The sequence below is a fragment of the Pan paniscus genome, chromosome 1 (assembly GCF_029289425.2).
Source record: "Pan paniscus chromosome 1, NHGRI_mPanPan1-v2.0_pri, whole genome shotgun sequence".
Lineage (NCBI taxonomy): Eukaryota > Metazoa > Chordata > Mammalia > Primates > Hominidae > Pan > Pan paniscus.
In genome coordinates, this window is record NC_073249.2 from 81,387,437 (window position 1) to 81,415,367 (window position 27,931).

Below are 27,931 nucleotides of genomic sequence, written 5' to 3' on the forward strand. Positions count from 1 at the left end.
GAAGGCCTCATAGTTCCTTCATTGCTCAAGTCTGAAATCCTGAAATCAGCTTCGAGTCCTTCATCCTTCTTCAACTTCAGTATTCATCCAGAGACCATGCCCTCTTCCTTTGACAGCCTCTTGCATCTATCCCCTCATTACCAGACCTCCTGCCACCACCCAATTCAAATACTCATCTCCTCTCCTCTGAATCACACAATACCTTCCTAGCTGGTCTTCAGAGCACCAATCTTCCTGCTTCAATACATCCTGGATAGGGCTGGCTAATTGTCCTAAACCACTGCTCTAAACACATCACCTTCTGCCCCTAAACTTCACTAACATCTTCCTGCTTAGTGAATCAAAATCAAACCGCCCCCAAATGGCACAACACCACGATTGCCCCCACTCATGTAGGCAACACTCAGCAATACCAAAATCCCTTATTTTTCACAGTTAACCAGCCAGTGACCTAGGGAAACAATATCTCTAAGTCTCAGTTTCCTCACCTGTTAAATGGGGATATTAACAGTACCTACTTTTAGAGCCATTGTGAAGATTAAATACAGTAATATATGGAAAGTACTTAGCATGCTGCGTAACTGTCAGTGTTGATAATGATGATGATGAAGATAGTCTCCCCGAAACACCCTTCAAATCGTTTCATTTAACCTCTGACTCACAATTGTTCTATTTTATATTCAATTTCAACCAAATTCACCAGCTATTAGGCCCAATAAATGCATTTAATATAGTCACTTGTTTTTCAGTTCCCCCTCTAGCTTCCCCAAACTTGCCTTCTCTAGCCCTCAAGAAATGGAAGCTTCTTGGACAGAAGTGAAGTAATGGGGAGTCCAATCCACTTATCTCAATGCTTTGACCAGACCCTTTCTTTCATGTAAAAATCATCCAAACCAGGCAGGGCTCACACCTGTAATCTCAACACTTTGGAAGGCCAAGTTGGGCTGATTGCTTCAGCTCAGGAGTTCAAGACCAGCCTGACCAATGTGGCAAAACCCTCTACAAAAAAATATAAAAATTAGCTGGGTGTGGTGGTGCACACCTGTACCTACTCAGGAGGCCATAGGTGGGAGGCTCGTTTAAGCCAAGAAGTTAGAGGTTGCAGTGAGACAAGATGCCACCACTGCACTCCAGCCTGGGTGACAGAGCAAGACCCTGTCTTAAAAAACAAAACAAAACAAAACAAATTATCCAAACCAAATTTTCATTAGAGAAGCAAGGAAGACATTTTGTCTCAATTCTTGAAAATGTAGGTCTTACTTTCTAATAACTTTTAACTATGTATTTTTAAGAGTAAAATATGATTCTTTTAAGAATGCAATGGAGACTTAAAATAGTTGAAAAACAAACTGTCTTCCCAGAGTATAGAGAATTAGAGTGATAGAGTGAAAAGAATATGAAATTCAAATTTAGATAGCTCTTGGATACAATACTAGCTTCTCTACTCCCTAGCTTAAGCTCTGCTCAAGAGAATGGGAACTTGAGTGTAAATCAAATGACAGGCATCCAAATCTGGATACCATCCTTACTAGGAAATTACTCTCTGAATCTCACTTTCCTCATCTGTAAAGTGGAGATAATGATACCCACTCTGTAGGCTGTCATGAAAAGTAAGTAGCACAATCTGTAAGGACCCAGCAGAGAGTCCAGCTGAGGTACCATGAGGGTCTGCTCTGCCCACACCCGTTGCCCACCATAAGTACTGTGGCTTAAAGGATACCTGTTGCTAGAGAATGGGCTTTGCTTTCAAGCATGTATAGATGTTTCTCTGGGCTGCACATCCTTGGAGTTAAAATAAGAGTGATGGCAAGGTTTGGCCATTACTAGTATTATTAGTATTAGTATTAGTCCCCTCGGGCTACTTACCATAGCAAAATTCCGTAGACCAGGACTTAAACAACAGAAATTTATTTTCTGTTCTAGAGGCAAGAAAATCCAAGATCAAAGCACTAACCAGGCAGGTTTCATTCCGAGGCCTCATCTCTCAGCTTGTAGGCAGCCACCTTTTCACTGTGTGGTCATGTGGCCCTTCCCCAGTGCCTGTGGGTGGGGAGAGAGAGAACGAGTTCTCTGATGTCTCTGCTTATAACGCCACTAATCCCATCAGACCTAGGCCCCACCCTCATAACATTATCTAACCATACTTCCTTCTCAAAAGCCCCATTTCCAAATACCATCGTATTGAGAATTGGGGCTTCAGCATCTGAATTTGGGGACAAGGAGGGCACAAACATTCATTCCTTAGCATTACTTAACACTGCCCTTACTCATCATTAGAGAATCCCAACCTCCCTCCTAAGTCAACATATCTACTGGGGAAATCCCCAAAATATGTCTCCATGTGCTCACCAAAGTGTCCTCTCGGCCACCACATGGCTTCAGCCATTTTTCTTCTCCCCTGCTGCAATGCCTGAGGTCTCTGAAACTCAAAGGTGATGCCAAAGCACAAAGTCTCCACGGACACCATGGGAGAAAAGCCTTCAGCATGGCCAAGGCCACAGCCTCCTGTTGTTTCCTCTGAATCTGCAGTGCCAGCCCCAAGAAGCTGCTCCTGGTGCCAGAGCTACAGATGTGCCAATGCCTCCCATCCCACCACAGCCAGGGCCACAGTGTCTGACCAATAATGCAGTAGAAGCCCTCCCACCTTTGGGCTGGGCTGTCTCCGAGATTTCAGAAAACAGTTTCCTCTTCTTCAATATTCAGTGGAGCACTCTGTTCACTGCACACAGTGTGGCACTTGCAGGAGCCCAATAAACATTGTTTAACATGCAGTGGCCTGGGCTAGACGGAGTCCTGCAGAATGAATGCTACACTCAAAATTGTCCTTTATCTCTGACCTCCAAGTCATTTTTCTTTTTTTCTTTTCTTTTTTTTTTTTTTTTTGAGATGGAATCTTGCTCTGTCACCGGGCTGGAGTGCAGTGGCGCGATCTCAGCTCACTGCAACCTCCCACTCCCTGGTTCAAGTAATTCTCCTGCTTTGGCCTCCTGAATAGCTGTGATTACAGGCACGTGCCACCACACCCAGCTAATTTTTGTAATTTTCGTACAGACGGGGTTTCACCATGTTGGCCAAAATGGTCTGGATCTCCTGACCTCGTGATTCACCTGCCTTCTTCAAAAAAAGCTTGTGTAGCTCAGTTCTCTCTCCCTTGGGGAAGACAAGTAGGTTCCCCAAACCAGAGCTTTCCAACAAGCATGCTGCAGATAGATCACTGGTGTGCCAGGAGATATCCTTCCCTTGAAGTCTCCAGGGTTGCTGGGCTGGCACTGAAGGTCAAAAGCTGCAGAGCCAGACCCCCTGTGCAGACAGCAGCCCCTCAGTTTACCTCAATGTGGCATACCATGGCGATCATTCTCTATGTAGACCATGAACAGGAGGAGGCTGAGAAGCATGTCGGCATGCTGAAAGATCCCCAGCAGGCCCTTCTCTCATTCTTCATGTCTAGACCCTAGGACAAGCCCTGCTTAGGTTCAAGATGCCCTCCCTACCAAGAATTTGTGAGTGCAGCATCATCTGAGTCTGTATCCTCATTTCTACACGTGCACTGGAACTCACCCCTTCTTTTGTTTCCTTCACACTTCTCTCAATCTTGCCCTCAATTGTTTTCTCAATAGCTTGACCTCTTCATTTGGACTTGACCCCATGCCCCAGCCACATTGTCCCCATTCTGCTGCCCCGTCCTCATCGTTGCATCTTCGCAGTAATGTATTCTCTTACCAATGTTTGAATGGAATTCCTTAAAATTGAGTGAAAAGAGGAAAGACACTTTGCATTTGGGGGTAAATTTTTAGCAGAACCCACACACTTTGCTACTATTAAAAGCCATACTATAAAATCAAATGCTGCTCAATTAATATCTTTAAGCAAATGGACACATTAACTAATCAACATCCATGAGAAAGAGAGCTGAGAGGGAAATTATGCATAAGTGCAATTCTTCTGGTCAGGTAGCTCTGATAGTCAATGAAAAGGAGGGTGGAAAACATTTCTATGTGAGGATAAACAGCGGATACCTCACCTGCCAGGAAGCACTTGAAATTCACTCACTCTTTTAACTTTTTTTTTTTTTTTTTTTGAGATGGGGTATTGCTATGTTGCCCAGGCTGGTCTTGAACTCCTGGGCTCAAGCGATCTTCCCACTTTGGCCTCCGAAATGCTGGGATTACAGGCATGAGCCACGGCGCCCAGTCCACTCTTTTAACTTTCAAGGCTGACAGCTCCTTAAATGCAACTAGGTGGTGATTTCTATACAGAACTGTGTTACTTCCCTAACTAAAACCTTCCTTAGTTTGTTCCACTCATTCCTCACTAAACTGTGGGAAATAAGAATCAAACTTATCTCTCCCAATCATCTTGCAAATGGAAAGAGAATGACACTCCCTCTTTCAAAAAAGAAGGGGTTGCTTCCTGCTATACATGATTTGCTGTACGTAGATTGATCAATATTGAAAAAAGAGGTTGACATGCACAAGGAAAGAAGTTGAAGGGGACTATTTCCCTGGAGGGTTCATTGGAGGTATTTTTGCGTGTGTACAAGTGGATTCAATATTACTGCAACATGATATTTTCAATTTATTTGTAAGAGATATTTAAAAGCAACAGGCACTGTACTCTCTGGGGACAGAAGTCCCCCAAGGCCAATTCCTGCCCTCACCTTAGCCTCACGGACAGAGTTCCCATCCTGACCCTCTGTGACACTTTACAACTTAGTGAGATTAAAAAAGAAGGACAGACAGAATTGTGGAGGTTAGCAGTAATGGAAGTTAGAAGCATTTTGCAGCCACCCTTTTATTAAACCTTCTTCCCTGGCTCTTCTCTCGCAGCGATCATAGTACTCGTGTGCAGGATTAGAAAGTTCTCTGGCACAGAAGCACCTTTCTGATATTTCAGTCTTCACCATTCGTTCCGTTGACATAATTAAGGCTTTTTTTCTAGACTGTCTCTGAAAATGCAAATATCCCAGAGACAGAAAAGCTGAAGACATGCTAAGGAATCAAGGTTTCAATGAGATAGAAAATTATACTGGTCATAATATTTCCATGGTAATTTACAGTTGATTAAGCACTTTCACAGGTATAGCCTTATTTGATACTTACAAACAAACATATGACTTAGAAAAGCAGGACATATTTTTGGTATTATCATTTCCATTTTACATAAAAGACACCTGATAACCAGAAATATTGACCCAACACTCCTATCCTATGCAAGTTAAAGAGCTGATTACAGACTCAAAACCAGATTTCTGCCTATCCAAGAATGGAGCTGGCCACAGTCAGAATCATTCTCACTCTTCCCTCTCCCTTGCCTCTCCTGCTCCCCACACTGATCAGTCCCCAAGTCTGTGGCCCCAGAATCCCAGCTGTGCCTGGGTCCCAAGTCCGGAGACCCTCACCAATTTTCTGCCCCATTTTCCCGAAGTCAGGCAATTGCCTAAAGGACCCTGGGTCCTGTCCTTCCTTCCCTACCCTGCACCAGCAACCCCACTCTATACAATTCAACAATAACAAATTTTTATTGAGTACCTGCTGTGCGCCAGGCTCTAGGCATTAGGATACAACATTGTAGGATGAGATCCAAAGGTCCTTCCTCCCAATCAGGACTCTCTTGCTTGGTTACCTGCCAGAGTTCTATGGATCTTTATTTCAGTGGTGAAGGTAATGATAATGCCTAAGAGTTGCTGGAGAAATTGCAATGCATGAGTGACTATTCTCAGCATTTGACTTATGGTAACTCATCCAATCCTTATAACAGCCCTATGAGGTATTATTCACATTTAACAAATGAGAAAACTGAGACAGAAGGAGGTTGCCTAGTAAGACTGCACACCTAGTAAGAGGCAGAGCAGAGGTAGACAGAGGAACCTGGCTCGCAGTCTACACCCTTATCTCTTAGGCTAAGCTGTAAACTGGTGGAAGCAGTGGAAAGAGAAACAACCTTTAAACCAGTATGTATTAATGTAATACTTCTCTGTGCTCAGGCCAGGGAGATAGAAATGAATATAAGTGCCTCATAGAAGGAGCTTCCTTTCTCCACCTCCTTTCAAAGACAAGGCCCACCCGTGCAAACACTTCTCCAGCAGCAGGGAGGGCCCCAGGCCTCTAAATTTACTGTTCATTTGCCCATTCTGTCTGCACACCCTTGATCTGGCCCTGCCTTTCTGATCACCACTAATGCTGGGCCCTGGCTCCCAAGAATCTCCCAAAGCCCCCTTGGTCCGATAACACTTTGGCTGTGTGCCTCCAACTCAACCCAACACACACTCTGAGACCCATTTCTGATCATCAGCTCTCAGCCTTCACACTCTCTGACTTAGGTAATAGGTCAGCCCATCCCAAATTAACCTGCACCTTCCCCCACCTGGAAGTGGGTTAAAATACTAGCTCAGACTTACTACCTATCAGCACAATATGCATGCTTGACTCATATTTGTTCCTTTGATTCACTTTCATTCATTTATCCCTTCAACAAATAATGTGCACCTACTATGGGCTAGGCATGTATAACATACTTTACATGCATTGTACCTTTAAATTCTCCCAAGGACACCATTAGGTTTCTATTACTTCCATTTTATACATGATAAAGCTGAGTTCTCAGCACTTTTATCAAAGAAGAATTTGCTATCCGCGAGCAACTTGAGGTGGGCCTACCTTTCACCTTCCCGCCCCAGGCCTTCAACAGGCACTCGGCAGACAGTTGTTAAATTGCGCTGGATTAACAAGCCAGCTGGGCACTGTGTGCAGCCTACCTCCTGATGACCCCCAGTGGAGATCTTGCTGTTCAGGGCCCTCTCTTGTTCATATTCACTTAGTAAAAATTGGCCTGGATGTCTCCTGCATTATCAGCAACCACCAGGCACAGTACCCAAGCTTTGCAAACTAGGAATGTTTAAAAATTTAGCTCTTGCCACATCTCTAGCAGAACAGAACCAAAAGCAATCATCTGACGTTAGGGGGTGCCACACACAAGCAATGAGGACCTCTGCCAGCCCAGCTTCCTCCTGGGGAGGTGAGCTTTCTGCCTGGGCACATGGAAAAATAACATGTATGATATGTGCTCTTTTCTTTGCCCTGGAGGCCTTGACAGCCGTCAGCTCTGTTCTGACAGGTCCTAACCATAATGAACCGGTAATGCTTCTTCAGGTCCTTGCTAAGCATTAGATCCCTAGGTGATGCTATGTACCAGGGGAGATCACCCAGAGACTCTGATCCCAAGACAGCAGCCTTATTGGGGGATTTTAGCCCAGGATTTTCTCCAAACACAGGGGCACTAAAAGTCAGGCCTGACCTGACTGGAGGGTTTAGAGTTCAGAGCCAATTGACCAAACACCTCCAAAGAGAAAAGCAAATGGTTTTCTAAAGACAGTGGTTCTTGCTGTTTCCTCTTAGGACTCCATTAATAAAATAATAATAAAAATAAAGTCTCATTAAAAGAAGATATTTAGTGCTCGCTTCAGCGCACATATACTAAAAAAGAACATATTTAGAACAATTATTCCCTTCAGCAGGTTGTAATTCCTGTAACTCTCAGGGAACAGCTTTGGGCTCTGCATCGCGACTCCCACGCAGGACACAATCTGTCTGTCTAGAAGGGAATGAGTCAGCCTGCAGCAGGAGGGAGGCAGGCTGCAGCATCCTCCCCATGAAAAGTCCACAGCCAACCTGGGTTTTCTTACAAGATGAGCTTTTTTTTTTTTTTTTTTTAATTATACTTTAAGTTCTAGGGTACATGTGCACAACGTGCAGGTTTGTTACATATGTATACATGTGCCATGATGGTGTGCTGCACCCATTAACTCGTCATTTAGCATTAGATATATCTCCTAATGCTATCCCTCCCCCCTCCCCCCACCCCACAACAGTCCCCGGTTTGTGATGTTCCCCTTCCTGTGTCCATGTGTTCCCGTTGTTCAATTCCCACCTATGAATGAGAACATGCGGTGTTTGGTTTTTTGTCCTTGCGATAGTTTGCTGAGAATGATGGTTTCCAGCTTCATCTATGTCCCTACAAAGGACATGAACTCATCATTTTTTATGGCTATAAAGACACATGCACATGTATGTTTATTGCAGCACTATTCACAATAGCAAAGACTTGGAACAAGATGAGCTTTTAACCCAATAAGCAAGTCCCTTCTCTCTGTTTTCAAAAGAGGAGTGTCTCAGAGGTTTCCTTATTATAAAGGAAGTGTCCTGTCTCAGAAGCCACTGTCCCACTCCAGAGCGAGACTGATGCCCACTCAACTCTTCCCCAGTCTGGGTTTGCAAAACGCAAAACTCTATACACACTTTTGACCTCTCCTATCTGTCAGTCCCTCATGCCGTCACTATTTCCAGCTATCAATCTGATTTTGCAGGACTTCCTGATGTGCACTGCAGGCATTTTGAGCATGAATTGCATGCTAAGCCTTGTGTTAGGTGTTAGTAATTTAGGCTGTGAAGGGTGAAGAACAGGATCTTCCTGGGTCAGGCCCAGTGGCCATTATTCCTTTATCTTCCCACCCTTCAGCAACAGACAGGCCTTATCGCTGAAAAGGCAAAGCTGAACACTGGCATGTCAGCCCCAGTTGCAGAATTCCTTCCTTCTCCCAGCCCATTGCCTCTCTGCGTTATTCTCCCTAGAGGCTCTGCCCCTGGAGCAGAGCCATGAGTGAGGGGCCAGACCACCTCTGTATGGCCAGAATCCAGAGCTGAGCTTAGGAAGCTCCTCTTTGAGGCTGACTCACGCCTGACAGAGGAGCTGATTGGACACTCAGGGGTCATCATCTCCCCGCATCCCCTTGCTGCTGGGGGTGTTTCCTAATGTCCACCCAAGATGTTGCCTCTCTTCCCTATTCTGCCTTAAGGGGAACGATGCTCCTGCATGGGGCATACTGACAGAGTTCTCTGCCATCAAGGGTGTGTAGACTGGTGCTGCACCTTCCTCCTCTGCCCCACGCCCTCCTGCTTTCTGTCCATCTGACTTTTTCCAGTGCTTTCCACTGTAGCCCTCGGGAGGCACTTGGCTCAGTCATACATAATTCTGACTGTCATCATCCCTCCTCCATTTCCTCAGTCAGCTCTGTTACTTTCTCCTAAACACCCACAAATGTGCATCTATTCCAGCAGCTAAAAAGCCTCAGTGTGCATAAGGCTCTCCTGACCGCACTGTGAAGGAAGCAACTGCCACTTCCAGAATCAGAGATGGCAGCGTCTTCCAGTTTGCTGAAGATAATGATTTTCTTCTTACAGCCCCATCCTTTTCAAGGGCAGCTCTTCACAGCTCATTTTCCTTACCTGGCCCAGGTCTTCCCTCACTGTGGCCAGAGTGGTCATTCTAACATTTCTTTTTTTTTAACCATCTCCAAATGGTTCTTTATTGAACACCCACTTTGGCTAGGTGACATCCTCCCCCTGGCCTCTAATCCAGGCTCAGGTACCCGTGCCAGGAGCATCCTCAGAAGGCACCTCCCAAGACCAGGAGTACTGAGAGACTGGGCAGAGGGTAAGGGACAGCAGGGATAGGGAGGAAAGTGAAGACACCAGGGAAAGAGGAGAGGCCTAAACTGGACAGCTGATGCTTTTTCCTTCCCAGCACCCATTTGTCCCTTCTTCTGGTAATCTCATCCACCACCATACCATCAGCACCAACTCTCAGTCTCTGTGGATACATGCCAGGCCTGTCCACTCAGTGTATTCCATCTTTTGGCCACAGTGATGACTTGAGGCTGGATACCTTCCTCGTGTGGACCAATGAGAACTAAATCCAGCAGTTCTGTCAGCAAATGGGAGCTCTTTTTACCAATAACTAGTGCTGTGGGGCCACACCATGAAGCCCAAGAATAAAGCCAACTCAAAGGAAAGCAGAGCTGAGAGCCGAAGAGACAGATCCCTGTTTGGAGTTCTGGGATGCAGCCCAAAGCCCAGTCTAGCCCTGCCTTTTCAGCTATGTGAGCCATTAAATTCCCTCTGCCCCAAGCCCACTGGAAAGAGTCCCAATCAAGGTCCTTCCCATCTGGTTGTTCTTCAGGAAGTATTCTGAGGACAAGGAGACTTTCTTCTCTAGGGTTATAAAAGTAATTTGTGGTGACAGATTGTTCCTAGGTCCCTGGGGTGAGAGCCACCATGGAGACAGAGTCCAGCTGGCCTTTCCGAGGATACACACTCACGACCGTCAACATCTTCAAATACATCAGCACATAATTATAAACTCCTATTGTTCGTAGTAGCTATTGTTTTTGTCTTCCTAGCACCTTGTTTTGGAGGAGGAAAGGTCGTGACCCAGATTGGATTAATCACGTGGCCAAACACGCATGGCCACAGTGACTGATCCAAGAGGGCATGGGGACTCACAACAAACCACTGAGAACTTTGGGAGTTTCCGAATTAGAACTGGACTGGAAGAAACCTTTTATTCAGGACCCTCGAGCTGGGAGGATGCAGGTCTGGAGCTGTCAGCTGTTATGGCCCCAAATGGCACAGAGAAGGCTCACGTGCAGCAGGAGGAAAGGAAGCCAACACAGAGGCCTGGTTGAGTTTGCTTGTCGTCTCCCAGTGGCCATTCTCCCCCCACTCCTTTTTACTAGCAGAATCTCCTTCCTCAGAGTTTTGGCTGCCCAAGTAGAAACTAAATTTGCAGGCTCCCTTGTTGCTAACTGTGGTCACATGGCAAGATAGTAGAAACCTGGGTGCCTGATGCCATCATGGAGCCAGCCACTTGCCTGGCCTGGACCAGATGACTATCTCCGCACTGTTAAGGTAGAGAGAAATTAACTTCCATCTTGTCTGAGCTATATATTTTGGTGGTTTTAATGTATAAATGTTTTTAAAAACTGACAAACTAAAAAGGAGTTCTACATGGAAATAGTGGAAATGATTACATACAGCTGTTCTATTTTGCAAACCCCACAAATGGATGTTAAGTCAGGATAGCTCCTGCTAAATTCTAACCTTCAAGGCTGAACTGTTCTGCCCTATTCACTTACAGATCAGAGCATTAAGCAAGGCCTACCTTCTCAGCCCCTCACTTCTAAATCTTCCTTCTAAGCTAAGAGGTCAGAGCAGAACCAGGAAGGGTTGTGCTGTTGGCCAGAAGGAGATGGTCAGAACAGCCCTAGCAACTTCATTTACTCCTGGGGCTCTGTGCCCACAAACTGATTTCAAGAGCCCTTCATGTATAGATGCAAATGGTCTCTAAGTACAGACATTTTGGTGTGAATTGTGGAGTTTATGGCAAATACAGGGTAGGCTGAATTTTTCTAGGCCAGGGAGCAAGAGTTCACAAATGTGGTGTCTTCAATGAAATAAGGTAAGTACCTTGAGGCAAGGAGTAACCACCTGACTAACGCATCCACATGAGAGAATCAAATCTAACACTTGGCGGAAGTAAAATCTGGGATGCTGAGGTCCCCACTTTTAGTGAAAGCCAAAGGCCCTAGGTCAAAATGGTAAAAAGCCTTTTACTAACTACCCTAGGACAGCTAAGGTCCTTTTAGGAAGAAGAGAGAGAAACACTAATCACCCCTCCCTTCAAGTTTTAATAGCCAACAGGAATCTGGGCTCTGAAAAGTCACAAACACCTTTTCCCAGGATTATGAGCAATTGCAACAACTGGCCAAATGTGTTAACAGCAGAAAAGCTGGGCATTACCTGTGTGGGAGGCGCTCGGCATGGGCAGTGTATGGCTGTGAGCAGCGCACCAGCTACATAACCTCCACACCAGGGGGGTGCTGCTGCTGTGCAGGCCCGTTTCCGGTGGGATCCAGCCATGCACAAGACCAAGGGGCTGGAGCGTTGGGAACAGATGATTCTGTGTTCCACAGATAATGGTACAAAGTGACTGGTCATAGATAAGGTGTAAGCACAGCATTTGAAGACAACACCTCCAGATGGTCCATCTGTTAGTAAATTCTTAAGAGCTTAGAGCCTTGAGGATTGAGAAATTCTAAAGAAATTTTTTTAAAGAAGGAGGGTGATAGATGTCAAAGATACAAGAGCTCTTTGTAGGTGCTGACTAGCTTACTTTGTCCCCAGGTTCATCTTAGAGCTCAAGCAGATTCAAGACATGAGGCAGAGACGCTAGACTTGTGTCAGGGGCAAAAACTTCTGATAGTAGCTCTTGGTGACATCAATCATCAGCTCCTGAGTGCACTCCAGGAGCTCTCCTGAGAAGCATCCTGGGCAGCCTGAGAAGACAGTGAATGGTGGGACCACAGTTTCTGGAGGTAATGCTGTGTTGTCAAGAATTTTGCAGCAGTCTTTCAACAAACACCGGCACCCAATCACACAGTTCTTGCCAACATGAATGCAAGAACCAATCTGAGCTGCGTTGACCACACACTCTTCCTCAATAAAGACATGGTGCCCAATATGTAAAGGAAAGAATTCAACACCTTTGCTGAATTTCTTGAATGGTGGCCTTATGACACTACAACTTTTCACAACACAATGGAGTCCAACTCTTACGTTTTCCAGATCCCCTCAGATAATACAGTCATTCATCACATGGTCTTGCCATTGAGAACTATGTTCTGGCTTCCACACAACACTGACTGGAGACTGACTTTGTTCCCAGATGCCGTCTTGATATACTCAGACTTGTTGTAGAGCAGCTCACCTAACTCCATGGCCACCGCCTCCTTCCTTCAGCCCCGATCCTGTCAGAGTCAGTCAGTCAGTCTTTCTGAGATTCCGGCTACTTCTGCCATTCCAATATTTCTATCTGGCCATGTCCTTTCTCTGCTGAAACCCTTAAATGAGGCCACAAAGGCCAGGGGCTGTGCTAAAAAGCATGGTCTCTGAAGCTGGACTACCTGGTTTCAATCCTGACTCTCATTTCTAGCACAGGCTTCTCATCTGTAAAAGGGGAATAATAATAGCCCCAGTCTCTTAGAGTTGCTTTAAAAACTGATTGAGGTTAGTAGTAGGCTTAGGACAATATCTGAGATAGAGTAGACATCTGTAAACACTTGTTGTTCCCCACTCTTTGCTATTTAAAATCCAAGCTTCTTAAATGGTCGATAAAAGACTTTACAGTCTGTTCCACTTACCTTTCCAGCCGCATCTCCCAATCTCCCTAGCCAGCACACACTGCTTCAGACACACTGAGCCTCGTGCAAACCCTGAAATCACCTCTCTCTCTCTCTCCCTCTCTCTTCCCTTTCTCTCTTTCTCCCTCCTTCCTTCCCCATTATCTCTTTGCCTGCCCAACTGCTCCTTGCCTTCCCCACCCCTGCTCCACACTGGGTCAGTGCTCTCTGTACCCATGTCACTTCCTAAGCTATGTTCTCATTCTCTTTTTTCCACTAGCCTAAAAACCCAGTTGTCTTCTCAGCATGTTGCACAGTGCCTGTTACCTACTAGGTGCTCAGTAAATATTTGATGAAAGAACAAATGTCCAAGCTGTATGATAGATTACTCATCAGCCGTATTTCCAACTCCCCAGTCATTCTGAATACAATCATTGTTTGGACTTAGCTCTCTGCACCAAAAGGAAGCTCCATCTCACAAGGATGTCCAAATCTTAGATAGAACACAGGGACTGTGGCAGGGAAGAGGCAGAAGCAGAGTCTGGGTCAGCAGAAGACAGCAACCATGAGCAGACCTGGACTCTGTCCTCAAGATTGGAATATGCCAAAGAGCACAGGACCCTGAAACATTAGGGAAGGGCCTCTGGACTGCTGGGTGGTATCAGAGACCTGGCCTTGCCACTAACTTGCTGGACAACCTTCAACAAATCATCTTTGCTCTCTGAGCCTCAGTTTCCTCACATATACAATGAAGGATTTGAGTTTTATGCTCTCTAAGGATTCTTCCAACTCTAATGAAGTGTGTCTATGATTCAAGTCATGTCATTCCTCCTTTCCAAACATCTGCAGTGGCTCCCCATCACCTGTGGAATCAAGAATCAGCCAGAAGCAGTGGCTCACTCCTGTAATCTCAGCACCTGGGGAGCCCAAGGTGGGAGGATCGCTCGAGTCCAGGAGTTTAAGAATAGCCTAAGCAATGTAGTGGGACCCCTTCTCCACAAAAATTTTTTAATTACCCAGGCATGGTGTCATGCGCCTGTGGTCCCAGCTGCTCAGGAGGCTGAGGTGGGAGGATCACTTAAGCCCAGGAGGTCAATGTTGCAGTGAACCATGGTCATGCCACCACACTCTAGCCTGGGTGACAGAGCAACACCCTGTCTCAAAAAACAAAAAAAATCAATACAACACTGGCTAATAGGATTGTGTACTCTCACTTTGGCCTGTCCCTAACTCCCAACTTCCACTCAGTTCAAATCTTTCCCTTTGTGCCAATTCAGTACATCTATTCCCTATTCCCTCATCAGCTGGTTATTCTTCTACCGACAGTGCCTTCCTTCCCCTCTGCCAATCTGACATCCTCCCCCTTTTCAAGATCCAACTCAAATCCCAACTCCTTCATGCCACTTTCCTCAGCCAGCCCACCCAGGGGGCTTTGGCCTTCCCTGTTGGTCTCCATTTACAGGTTTTATACATGGTACCATACTGCCTTATGTATTGCCTCCGATCTTGCCTTCATTGATCCCTACGTATTAGTATCGTCTTTTCATAAGGAATATGTGCTTCTCAAGAAAGGGGCCCTATCTTTATTTTTACACCTTTCTCTCACGCCCTGCCTCCTATTCTGTTAGCCAGAGAATTGCATTGAGTAAACACAGGTTGGCTAAATAAGTAACTCTCTGACAGAATTATATATCTTCTGAGCATTCATAAGTGTTCAGAAAATGGTACTATGTGCCATAATATTTAGGGAGCCCTGGTTTTCCTGAAGATAGTTTTCAAAAAACAAGATGCCTCCGAGTTTGCCGATGGTCTCATAAATAACTATGCAGTCACCTCCCTTGTACACCAGCAGCTCTTTCAGCTAAGAGATCTACACATTCTGAGCTCTCCTCTCCTTACCACCTCCCAACCTCATCCCCATAAGTCCATGGTCACAGCATTGATGTTTTGAAAAAAATCAAAGCTTAGAGGAAATGTAAAGAGAATAATCTATCAAACTGCCCCATCCTCTTTTGGGCCCTCTGCCTGATTTAAATCTACCTCCAGATTTGTGGACCCCATACTTTTCATGACTAATTTTACATAAGTAGACTCTCTTTACTGCCATTTTTAAAATAATAATTTCAGGAAACTCATTTTCTCACCCAGTGGCATGTATTATGAAATACCCAGTACTGCTGTTTCTTTCACGAGCCTTCCAGTAACAGAAGAATCTGACACTCCCCTCTTTCCTTTCCTCCATTCTTTCCCTGCCCAAGCTTTCCATCTGGCATCATCATCATCATTACCATCCTAACAGTGCTAGCCACAGCTGACACAGCCCTCTCATGGCCCTTATCTATTTCACCCTGCTCCAATTGCTGTCAGTGCACAACCAAGATTCTCAGGGGCCCTCCTCTCCCTTCCCCTGCCGGCCACTCCACAGCTACAGCATTCCCAGGCCACCACATGATTTCTGTGGATAAAGTGACCCACTCATGTGGTAGAGGAAAGTGTCACAGAGTGGCAGGAGCCAGGAAAGGTGGCAGGGAAGGGCTGTAACAGGAGGACAGACATAAAGCTAAAACCCAAAGATCAAACTGAATGGCTGGTAGAAATACCAGTCCCATTTAGAAAACTGCTTCTACCCCTGTGGATGTCATTGCCAGCTTGGAGTTTTCTTAGTGTCATGATAAGGTGAAGGGTTGGGACAAATGCTGACAGCAGCACTTCCTTTCCTTCAAACACCAGGTGGTGCCAGATACAGATATCTTTCAGCCATAAGTCAACCTAGTGACAGAGAGTAGTCGTCCAATGAAGCTCACAGAGCAGCCTTCATGTACAAAGGGATTGTGTTCCATTCGTGTCCAAGTCCATTTCTGTGAACTTAAAAATGCATTTTCCCATAGAATTGTTTTTATAAAAGGTGGCTGGGTTCCAAAACCACCTGCAAAAATTCCCATCCAAAATGTAGTTGAAAGAAAAGTCACCTAGTAGGGAGAGAAAAATAACTCTGATACTAGGAATGAATGTCAAAATGATTTTAAATAATGGGTAAAACTAGATTGGGAGTTCTTTGAGTGCATGATTTTTTTTCTTATTTAATTATTTTTCTGCTTTCCCAGTCTTAGCCGACTGCCCGTCACTAAATGTTTTTACTCATTTCAGTGCTTGAGAAAAAAGCAGTTTTCATTAAAATTGTATTCAGATGTATCTAAAAACTTGTGTGGATTTTCTTTTTTTTTTTTTTTCTTTTATTTGAGACAGTCTCACGCTGTCACCCAGGCTGAAGTACACTGGCACAATCTCAGCTCACTGCACTCTCCATCTCCTGGGTTCAAACGATTCTCCTGCCTCAGCCTCCCAAGTAGCTAGGATTACAGGAGCCCACCACCACACCCAGCTAATTTTTGTTTTTTGTTTTTTGTTTTTCAGTTTCACCGTGTTGGCCAGGCTGGTCTCGAACTCCTGACCTCAAATGACCCACCCGCTTCAGCCTCCCAAAGTGCTGGGTTTACAGGAGTGAGGCACCACGCCAGACCTGGATTTTCTAAAATGACTCCCAGGATTTTTGATCCTGACTATACCAGTTGCCTAACTTCACCCTCAGATATAGAACTTTCCTTTCCACTGATGTTTTGGTGGCAATATTCATGCATTTATCAATGATAATTTAAAAAATGGTCTACAAATGGACTAAACAAATAAAAGAGATAAAGGAGGAAAAAAGAAAAGGAAGTAAAGGAGGGAGATTCTTCTAAAGTACCTGGGCAAAATTCCAGGGGATAAGGTGGGGAATAGTGTTAAGCTAGAAAGGAAAGAAAGCAAGAGGGAGAGAGAAGAAAAAAGGGAAGAAAAGAGAGAAGAGGAGAGGGAGAGGGAAAGGGAGGAGAAGAGAAAAACCAAGACAAGCAAGACAGGGGAAAGGAAGCGGGCAATGCATTGCATGTTCTTCCAGGTAGGGAAAGAAAGACTGTGGCCAGGACAAGATATTAGAGCTGACACTGCCACCTGCCCCTCTCACAGTCCACCTTGACTGGGTGGCTTATGTCTGCCTGGTGTGGTTTGAGCATATCTATGTGGCTGCGCTGGAGGGCAAGCTTACATTGGTTTCATGCTTACGGAGTTTCTCTACTTCAAAAGTAAACATTACAGTGAGTTAGAGAAGAGCAAGCTCTAGCCTAAGGAATCTACTATTGGCATTTTACAAAGGTAATGGTGAAACTCACCTTTCTTTTTCCCATCTGCATGATGGGAGAATATAGTACAGTGTTTAGAGCTCAGGCTCTGGAGTCAGACAAAGGCTTAGAAATCCAAGCTCCTACTCTTCCTTGCTCTGGGACCTTGGGAAAGTTACTTAATGATTACTGACCTCCGTTTCCTCACTTACAAAATGGAAAAAATTATATCTTCCTCAAGGAAATGAAGATTAAAAGAAATATCACATATAAACACCCAGGTACCATGCTTGGTATCTGATACATTTTTTAACATGGTAGCCATTATTTTTCTTACTATTATAGAACAGTTATTGGTGTCACAAGATTATTAAGGCTACCATGAAAACTAAATAATCTCGTGCCAGCAAAGTGACACATTACATATCACCAACCAGCATAACTGGGAGTTGAAGAACTAGCAAAAAGAGAAGCTGCTGAATGGGGACTGAGCGCAAATCCACAGTATGAGCCAGATCTGCAGGGCAAGGCTGTCCTCCCAACACCTGGAGCTCACTGGGAATATGAGCATTCATGTGGTGGGGAAGTGGGGCAGTACACAGGGGACTTCTGCCACACTGTCCAGCTGGCCAGCAACTAACTGTCTTAGTCCATTTGTGCTGCTAAAACTAATACCTGAGACTTGGTAATTTATAAAGGACAGAAATTTATTTTCTCACAGTTCTGGAGACTGGAAAGTCCAAGATCAAGATCCTGGTATTTGGTCTGGTGAGGACCTTCTTGCTGCAACCTCACATGGCAGAAGGTGGGAGGGCAAGAGAGAGCCGAAGAGCAGGCTAGCAAGCCAACTGAATGCTGGCAGAAGCCTCTTTAATAAGTGCCTTGATCCCATGAATGACAGAGGAGCCCTTATGGCCTAATCACCTCTGAAAGGCTCCCATCGCCTAATACTGTCATATTGGCACCACTTGAATTTTGAAAGCGACGTATTCAAACCATAACAGAAACCCACATTCTATTTGGAAGAATTTCTCATTTTTGTGAATCTTGGTAAGAGAGAGTCTGCCTCCTACATACTACAGGAGCCAACTGAACTCTTTCTTCCAGAGATACCAGTAGAGATACCAGTACCATTTAGAAAACTGCTTCTACCCCTTTGGATGTCATTGCCAGCCTGAGGTTTTCTTAGTGTCATGATAAGGTGAAGTGTTGGAACAAATGCTGACAGCAGCACTTCCTTTCCTTCAAACACCAGATGGTGCCAGATACAGATTTCTTTCAGCCATAAGTCAACCTAGTGACTTAGAGAGTAGTCATCTAATGAAGCTATGAGTTATGAAAAAAGCACCTTGATTTCCTGCCTCATGACCCACAGGTGCCAACCTGGTTCTGTTTTCAGTGATGGGTATCTGAGTTACCGGCAGCGAATGTGTACAAGTCTGAAGCAACCTCAATTCTTGCCTCCTCAGAAGAAAAAAATTGACTGAGGGACATAAGGCAGAAGAAGAAACTGAGGCAAATTTTAGAGCATGAGTGAGAGTTAATTAAAAAGCTTTAGAGCAGGAATGAAAAGAAAGTAAAGTACACTTGGAAGAGGGCTAAGCGAGTGTCTTGGAGGACAAGTGTGGGATTTGATGTTTTGGCTTGGAGTTTTATATGTTGGCATACTTCTGGGGTCTTGGATCCCTTCTCCCCGCTTCTTCCTTTGGGGTGGGTTTTCTGCATGTGTAATGGCCTGCTAGTGCTTGGGAGGGGAGCGTCAGTGTCTTTACACATGCTCACTTGAGGCGTTCTTCCCATTCCGGTGCAATGCCCGCAGAAGGTCATATACAAGTTAAACTCCACCATTTTGCCTCTTAATGCACATGCCTGAGCTCACTCGCCCAACTCCTGAAATTTTATCAGGAAGCTACTGATCACCAGTTTCAGGTTTTTTCTATCTATAGGGAGCCTGCCTTTCCCTGGCACTGGCTGTAACCAATTATTATTTTAGAGAGACAGTTGAAAACCACCTGATCATCACCTGATGGTTGCCCCACATTATTAGGCAGATCCACCTCCTGCCCTGCTCACACCTGACTAGCTACTTACTGTAACAATTCCTGCGTGCTTGTCATGCCTGATTGTTCAGCTTCCCAAGGAGTTGCAAGCCCCAGATTCTATTTCTGTTATTTAAACCCAGAAGAGTCTGACCTGGCACCTTATAAGGTCAGTGGACTCAGTAGTTCCTCAGTTGCACTTCTTGCCCAGTGATGACCTTTGTCACTTTATAAGATCATTTCCCTCTTCAGAAGCTACAGAGCATCTTGACAGTCCAACATCCCAACCAAAGCAGAGATAAACTGTACCTCACTCCCAATCAAGGACCCACCAGCCCCTTCGTCAACACCTGAGTTATGGTTACTGAGTACTTAGGGAGGAATTCTTCTAAGTCCTTTGCAAGAATTAATTTATTTAGTGCTTGCACTACCCTACAAAGTAGATACAATTATTATCTTATCCCCTGTTTCATAGAGGAGGAAATAGAGTTCAGAGAGGTTAACACACGTACCTAAAGTTACAGGAAAGAAACAGGACTAGGCTTTGAACCCAGGCAGTCAGACTCCACAGCCTAGCATCATACACCAACTTATACTGCTTCTCAAAAGCTGCCTAAAAATAAGTACACAGAGTTATTTAGTGCTAACACGTGCTATGAAGAAAAACACAGTAGGGAGATGGGTAAGGAGAAAAAAAGAGTGATGGGCTGATCTTTTTGTAGGATGCTCAGAGGAAGGCCTGTTAGAATGAAGTTGCTATAAACTGAGAGAGTGAAGAGTGAAGAAGAGTGGGTTTGGAGAACTATTTCTGGCCTTTGGTGCCACTCAGAACTACTCAGTCACACTTCTATATAAAATATCTTCCAAGATCTGAAGAAAACTCTCTCTTCTCTACCCTTCCATAAATCAACCCATAATTTTGTGCAATGCTCACTTTCCAGTGTTGTAACCACCTTGAAGACCTGCTTTGACCACAGCCCTGACTCTCAATGTCTTCCTTAAATGGTAAGTCTGCCACCGACTCCAGACTCAGACCCAACAGCACATGGGCAAGTTCTTTACACTCAATCTAGACCTTGCCTGCCTCTGAACTCTCATTGTCTGTAGCTGCTGTATCTTTTGGCTCCCAGATCTTTTCCCATGAACAGTTCTCATTCTATATTCTTTCTTCATATGAGTCAAGGATAAAATTCTTGAACAGGACAAAGTCAAGGTCCAGGACAGAGTCCTCTGCCTCAACCAGAGACCATCCCACAGGCTGAGAATGGATGTTGTTTGTTTCAACAAATCTGGGTACCTCTGACAACAATAGTATCCAGTCATATATTATACACTCTTCTCCACCAAGATAGCCAGAATGCACATTCCTGAATGTCAGGCAGAAATGACAATACATTGTATCCACAGATGTCCCTGAGCTTACAAATTAGTTGCTCTGTTTTAAAAAGTAGAATGATGTTAATTTCTTATATGTTCTTCCTGTAGGAATTTATCCCTCCGTCTATTTCAAATATGCATAATCTCTTTAAGAAATGGGTATTTGAATGTTATCTGTGTCATAACTTGCTTATCTGCCTGTCGCTCTCTGTGATTTCTCAGCTGTTATCTGCAAAGCTCTGAAGTCATATCTGCATATTTCTTCAGCAGAGCTCACCACTGCCTTGCCTGGGTTGAGAGTGGCCCGCCTCTTTTTTAATTCTCCCTTCTCCGTTTTGTAGAAAAGCGGACTTGCAGCAACCCCTTTTTGGAACACATTAGGAAATAAGTAAGCATGAATAAATGCAATATGAGAATCACAGGAGAAGATTTTTTTATCTTGAATCAACTTCTTCATGTAATGAAGACTTCTGGATAAAAACAAAATTTCAAAAGCCTTTTCTATTATGCTCAGCAGTTTTTACAAGCCTTTCTTTCTGGCAACTTTTCCAATCATGCTTTTTCCTAGAAATCAAGTCTAATGTCCTTTCCGTTTCTTGCAAAACTCCTTCTGCCAGTGATACCCTGGATTCCAGGGCGGGGGAAAGCTCACTCTGGGGGCCAGACCCAGCTTCTCCCTGACTTGGTGTGTGATCTGTTTTGAGTCATTGTGTGACTTCATGACACCACCCACAAATCAACCACCAGTTCACCACTCCGTTCCTATGGTCTGTCTTAAAGGAACTTGGTAGAGGTATTAGAGCAATGAGATGGTACGAGTCTGAATCAACACTTGAACATTTCCCCTCAAGTTAAAGGAGAAAAAATGATACACACTACAATGAAGAAAATAAAACACAGTATAGTTACCTAATTAACACTTCACTGCCATTATGTAAGCATGACCGGACAACAGACTGCTTAAGGGCAGTAAACCCTGCTTTCTCCCAACCATTTTAAGGTTTTATAGGGAATGAAATGATGCATTTGGGAAAATGGTTTAAAAAATGATAGTGCTGGCCATATTGCCCAAAGTAATTTATAGATTCAATGCTATCCCCATTAAGCTACCATTGACTTTCTTCACAGAATTAGAAAAAAACTACTTTAAATTTCACATGGATCCAAAAAAGAGCCCGTATAGCCAAGACAATCCTAAGCAAAAAGAACAAAGCTGGAAGCATCACACTACCTGACTTCAAACTATACTATAAGGCTTCAGTAACCAAAACAGCATGGTACTGGTACTAAAACAGATATATAGACCAATGGAACAGAGCAGAGGCCTCAGAACTCATGCCACACATCTACAACCATCTCATCTTTGACAAACCTGGCAAAAACAAGCAATGGAGACAGGAGTCTCTATTTAATAAATGGTGTTGGGAAAACTGGCTAGCCATATGTAGAAAGCTGAAACTGGATCCCTTCCTTATGCCTTATACAAAAATTAACTCAAGATGGATTAAAGACTTACATGTTAGACCTAAAACCATAAAAACCCTAGAAGAAAACCTAGGCAATACCATTCAGAACATAGGCATGGGCAAGGACTTCATGACTAAAACACCAAAAGCAATGGCAACAAAAGACAAAATTGACAAATGGGATCTAATTAAACTAAAGAGCTTCTGCACAGCAAAAGAAACTATCATCAGAGTGAACAGGCAACATACAGAATGGGAGAAAATTTTGCAATCTATCCATCTGACAAAGGGCTAATATCCAGAATCTACAAGGAACTTAAACAAATTTACAAGAAAAAAACAAACAACCCCATCAAAAAGTGGGCAAAGGATATGAACAGACACTTCTCAAAAGAAGACATTTATGCAGCCAACAAACATATGAAAAAAAGCTCATCATCACTGGTCATTAGAGAAATGCAAACAAAAACCACAATGAGATACCATCTCACACCAGTTAGAATGGCAATCACTAAAAAGTCAGGAAACAACAGATGCTGGAGAGGATGTGGAGAAATAAGAACGCTTTTACACTGTTGGTGGAAGTGTAAATTAGTTCAACCATTGTGGAAGACAGTGTGGCAATTCCTCAAGGATCTAGAACCAGAAATACCATTTGACCCAGCAATCCCATTACTGGGTATATACCCAAATGGTTATAAATCATTGTACTATAAAGATACATGCACACATATGTTTATTGCAGCACTATTCACAATAGCAAAGACTTGGAACCAACCCAAATGTCCATCAATGATAGACTGGATAAAGAAAATGTGGCACATATACACCATGGAATACTATGCAGCCATAAAAAAAGAATGAGTTCATGTGCTTTGCAAGGACATGGATGACGCTGGAAACTATCATTCTCAGCAAAGTAACACGGGAACAGAAAACCAAATACTGCATGTTCTCACTCATAAATGGGAGATGAACAACAAGAACACATGGATACAGGGAGGGGAACATCACACATCAGGGCCTGTTGGGGGGTGGGGGGCTAGGGGAGAGATAGCATTAGGAGAAATACCTAATGTAGATGATGGGTCAATGGGTGCAGCAAAGCACCATGGCATGTGTATACCTATGTAACATACCTGCACGTTCTGCACATGTATCCCAAAACTTAAAGTATAATTTAAAAAATGATAATGCCTAATGCTAGTAGGCTTATGGCAAAATCAGTGCACTCATTTATTGCTTGTAACAAGTTAAATTGATCAATCATTTTGAATTGTTAATGCAAAGCATGAGTCAATAAGAAGTTCACAACTTTCAACTCAGTCATCCCACTCCAAGGAACTTACCCAGAAGAAATAATTGAAGAAAAAAAGGAAGGCAGAGGAGGAGGAGGAGAAGTATGTGTGTGTGTGTGTGTGTGTGTATTTTTATATACACACATACATACTTATACATACAGGCTCAGAGATACTCATTACAGCATAATTTTCAGCCTTGCGAAGTCCCAGGTATGCACTCAAAAATATTTGCTGAAAACTCAGTAAGTCCAACAGTCTAATAATGATTTAACAAATTTTGGTACATTAATAAGATGAAACATTATACCAAAATTAAAATTATAATAGGAAGTCTATTAAAATATGGAGAAGAGGTCAGACGTGGTGGCTCACGTCTGTAATTCCAGCATTCTGGGAGGCCAAGGCGGGCAGATCACATGAGATCAGGAGTTAAGAGACAAGCCTGGCCAACATGGTGAAACCCCGTCTCTACTAAAAATACAAAAATTAGCCAGGCATGGTGGCACACACCTGTAATCCCAGCTATTTGGGAGGCTGAGGCACAAGAATCACTTGAACCTGGGAGGCAGAGGTTGCAGTGAACCAGGATCACACCATTGCACTCCAACCTGGGCAACAGAGCAAGACTTCACCTCAAAATATATATATATATATATATATATATATATACACACACACACACACACACACATGTGTGTGTATATATGTGTATATGTGTATATATACACACATATATGTGTGTATATATGTGTGTATATGTGTATATATACGCATATTTATATATATGTGTATATATGAAGAAGATTGCATAGTATAAAATTAAATAAAAGTATCACATTTCAAAACAATATACAAATTAATTGCAATTACAGTCATTCCTCAATATATGTGGGGGCATGTCTCCACGATACCCTAGTATACCAAAATCCATGTATATTCAAGTTCCATAGGGCTGAAGTACCTACATACATGAAAAATCAGCCCTCTGCTTACACAGGATTTGCATCCCATGAATACTGTATTTTGATCCACATTCCTTTGAAAAAAAATCCACATATAAGTGGACCCACACAGTTCACGCTCACGTTGTTCAAGGGTCAACTGTAAATAAATGTGTATACATAAGGAGAATGATATGCTGAAATAAAAATAGTTTTGAAAAATGAAGGCAGAAATTTTTTAAAGTTTCTGAAATTAATGAAATAAGAACACAGCTTACCAAAATCTCTGGGATGCAGCTAAAGCAGTGTTAAGCACTGCTTTATAACACTAAAAACCTTCATCAAGAAGTTAGAAAGATCTTAAATTAACTGTCTAACTTTGCACCTAAAGGAACCAGGAAAAAAGAACAAACCAGCTACAAAGCTAGCAGAAGAAAGGAAACAACTAAAATTAGAGAAGAACTGAATGAAGTTGAGATGCAAAAATTCATACAAAAGATCAATGAGACCAAAAATTGGTGATTTGAAAAAATAAACGAGATTGATAGACCACTAGCTAGATTAACAAAGTGTGGTGGCTCACATCTGTAATCCTAACACTTTGGGAGGTGGCAGGAAGATCCCTTGAGCCCAGACGTTCAAGACCAGCCTGGGCAATATAGGGGGACTCTGTCTCAAGGAAGGGAGGGAAGAAGGAAAGAAGGAAGGAAGGGAGGGAGGGAGGGAGGGAGGGAAAGAAAAGAAAGGTCCAAATAAGTACACTCAGAAATGACAAAGATGACATTACAATTGATCTCACAGAAATATAAAAGTTCCTCAGAGAATAATATAAACAACTCTATGCACACAAATTTTAAAAATCTGGAGGAAATGGATAAATTCCTAGAAAGACAGTCTCCCAAGATTCAATCAGCAAGATATGGAAACCCTGAATGGACCACTATTGAGCTCTGAAATTGAATCAGTAATAAAAAGTCTACCAACCAAATAAAAGGCCTGAACGAGATGAATTCACAGCCAAATTCTACCAGACATACAAAGAACTGGTACCAACACTACTGAAACTATTCCAAAAAAATCAAGGAGGAGGGGCTCCTCCCTAACTCATTCTATGAAGCGAGCATCAGCCTAATACCAAAACCTAGCAGAAACACAATGAATAAAGAAAACTTCGCGCCAATACACCTGATGAACATAGATGCAAAAATCATCAACAAAATACTACCAAACCAAATCTAGCAGCACATCAAAAGTTAATACACCATGATTGAGTAGGCCTTATACTTGAGAGGCAAGGTTGGTTCAACATATGCAAATAAATAAATGTGATTCACTACATAAACAAAATTAAAAGCAAAACATATGATCATCTCAATAGACACAGAAAAATCTCTTGATAAAATCCAATATCCCTTCATGATTAAAAACCCTCAACAGACTAAACATTGAAGGAACATATCTCAAAACTATAGAAGCCATCTATGACAAACCCACAGCCAAAATCGTATTTAACAGGCAAAAGCTCGAAGCATTCCCCTTGAAAACTGGAACAAGACAAAGTGCCCACTCTCACAACTCCTATTAAACATAGTACTGGAAGTCCTCACTGGAGCAATCAGGCAAGAAAAAGAAATAAAAGCCTTCCAAATAAGAAAAGAAGTCAAACTTTGCCAACAATATGACTCTATACCTAGAAAACCCTGAAAGACTCTGCCAAAAGGCTACTAGAACTGATAAATGATTTTAGTAAGGCTTCAGAATACAGTATCAATGTACAAAAATCAGTAGCATTTCTACATACCAATAACATTCAGGCTGAGAGTCAAATCAAGAACACAATCCCATTTGCAAAAGCCACAGAGAAAATGAAATACCTAATAATACAGCTAACCAAGGAGGTGAAACATATCTACAAAGAGAACTGCAAAACACTGCTGGAAGAAATCAGAATGACACAAATAAATGGAAAAACATCCTATGCTCAGGGATTAAAAGAATCAATATCTTTAAGACGGCCAAACTGCCCAAAGCAATTAACAGATTCAATGCTATTCCTATCAAACTACCACCATGCTTCACGGAATTTGAAAAAAGCTATTCTAAAATTCACATGGAATAAAAAAAGAGCCTGAATAGGCAAGGCAATCCTAAGCCAAAAGAACAAAGCTGGAGGCACCACACTACCTGACGTGAAACTGTAATATAAGGTTACAGAAACCAAAGCAGCATGGTACTGGTACAAAAACAGACACATAGGCCAATGGAACAGAAGAGAAAATTCAGAAATAAAGCCACACACCTACAGCAATCTAATCTTGCACAAGGCCAACAAAACAAGCAATGGAGAAAGGACTCCCTTTCATATGCAGAAGAATGAAACTGGACTCTTACCTTTCACCATATACAAAAATTAACTCAAGGCGAGCCAAGATGGCCGAATAGGAACAGCTCCTGTCTACAGCTCCCAGCGTGAGCGACGCAGAAGACGGGTGATTTCTGCATTTCCATCTGAGGTACCGGGTTCATCTCACTTGGGAGTGCCAGACAGAGGGCGCAGGTCAGTGGGTGCGCGCACCATGCGCAAGCCGAAGCAGGGCGAGGCATTGCCTCACTTGGGAAGCGCAAGGGGTCAGGGAGTTCACTTTCTGAGTCAAAGAAAGGGGTGACGGACGCACCTGGAAAATCGGGTCACTCCCACCCGAATACTGCGCTTTTCCGACCGGCTTAAAAAACGGCGCACCACAAGATTATATCCCACACCTGGCTTGGAGGGTCCTACGCCCACGGAGTCTCGCTGATTGCTAGCACAGTGGTCTGAGATCAAACTGCAAGGCGGCAGCGAGGCTGGGGGAGGGGCGCCCGCCATTGCCCAGGCTTGATTAGGTAAACAAAGCAGCTGGGAAGCTCGAACTGGGTGGAGCCCACCACAGCTCAAGGAGGCCTGCCTGCCTCTGTAGGCTCCACCTCTGGGGGCAGGGCACAGACAAACAAAAAGACAGCAGTAACCTCTGCAGACTTAAATGTCCCTGTCTGACAGCTTTGAAGAGAGCAGTGGTTCTCCCAGCACGCAGCTGGAGATCTGAGAACGGGCAGACTGCCTCCTCAAGTGGGTCCCTGACCCACTTCTGAAACTATTCCAATCAATAGAAAAAGAAGGAATCCTCCCTAACTCATTTTATGAGGCCAGCATCATTCTGATACCAAAGCCGGGCAGAGACACAACCAAAAAAGAGAATTTTAGACCAATATCCTTGATGAACATTGATGTAAAAATCCTCAATAAAATACTGGCAAAACGAATCCAGCAATACATCAAAAAGCTTATCCACCATGATCAAGTGGGCTTCATCCCTGGGATGCAAGGCTGGTTCAATATACACAAATCAATAAATGTAATCCAGCATATAAACAGAGCCAAAGACAAAAACCACATGATTATCTCAATAGATGCAGAAAAAGCCTTTGAGAAAATTCAACAACCCTTCATGCTAAAAACTCTCAATAAATTAGGTATTGATGGGACGTATTTCAAAATAATAAGAGCTATCTATGAGAAACCCACAGCTAATATCATACTGAATGGGCAAAAACTGGAAGCATTCCCTTTGAAAACTGGCACAAGACAGGGATGCCCTCTC

The 27,931-nt window shown here is 43.5% G+C and overlaps 1 protein-coding gene and 1 pseudogene across 5 annotated transcripts in view; both read right to left on the reverse strand.

Annotated features, from left to right (window-relative positions):
- Positions 1-27,493, reverse strand: part of LOC100978961 (lymphotactin) — a 231,275-nt gene extending 203,782 nt beyond the window's left edge. The window contains exons 1-2 of one of the 5 annotated variants that reach the window (XM_055111888.2): positions 27,054-27,493; positions 1,867-2,040 (exon numbers count right to left, since the gene is read on the reverse strand). In XM_055111888.2, coding sequence (XP_054967863.1) covers positions 1,867-1,981 — 115 coding nt within the window. In that variant the 5' untranslated portion in view covers positions 1,982-2,040; positions 27,054-27,493. Of the gene's footprint in view, positions 1-1,866; positions 2,041-26,684 lie in introns of all 5 variants that reach the window. The other 4 variants (XM_034939944.3, XM_034939953.3, XM_055111905.2 and 1 more) reach the window with 4 other exon arrangements.
- On the reverse strand, positions 11,966-12,610 carry LOC103787109 (dynactin subunit 5-like; annotated as a pseudogene).
- Positions 27,494-27,931: the final 438 nt, after the last annotated feature.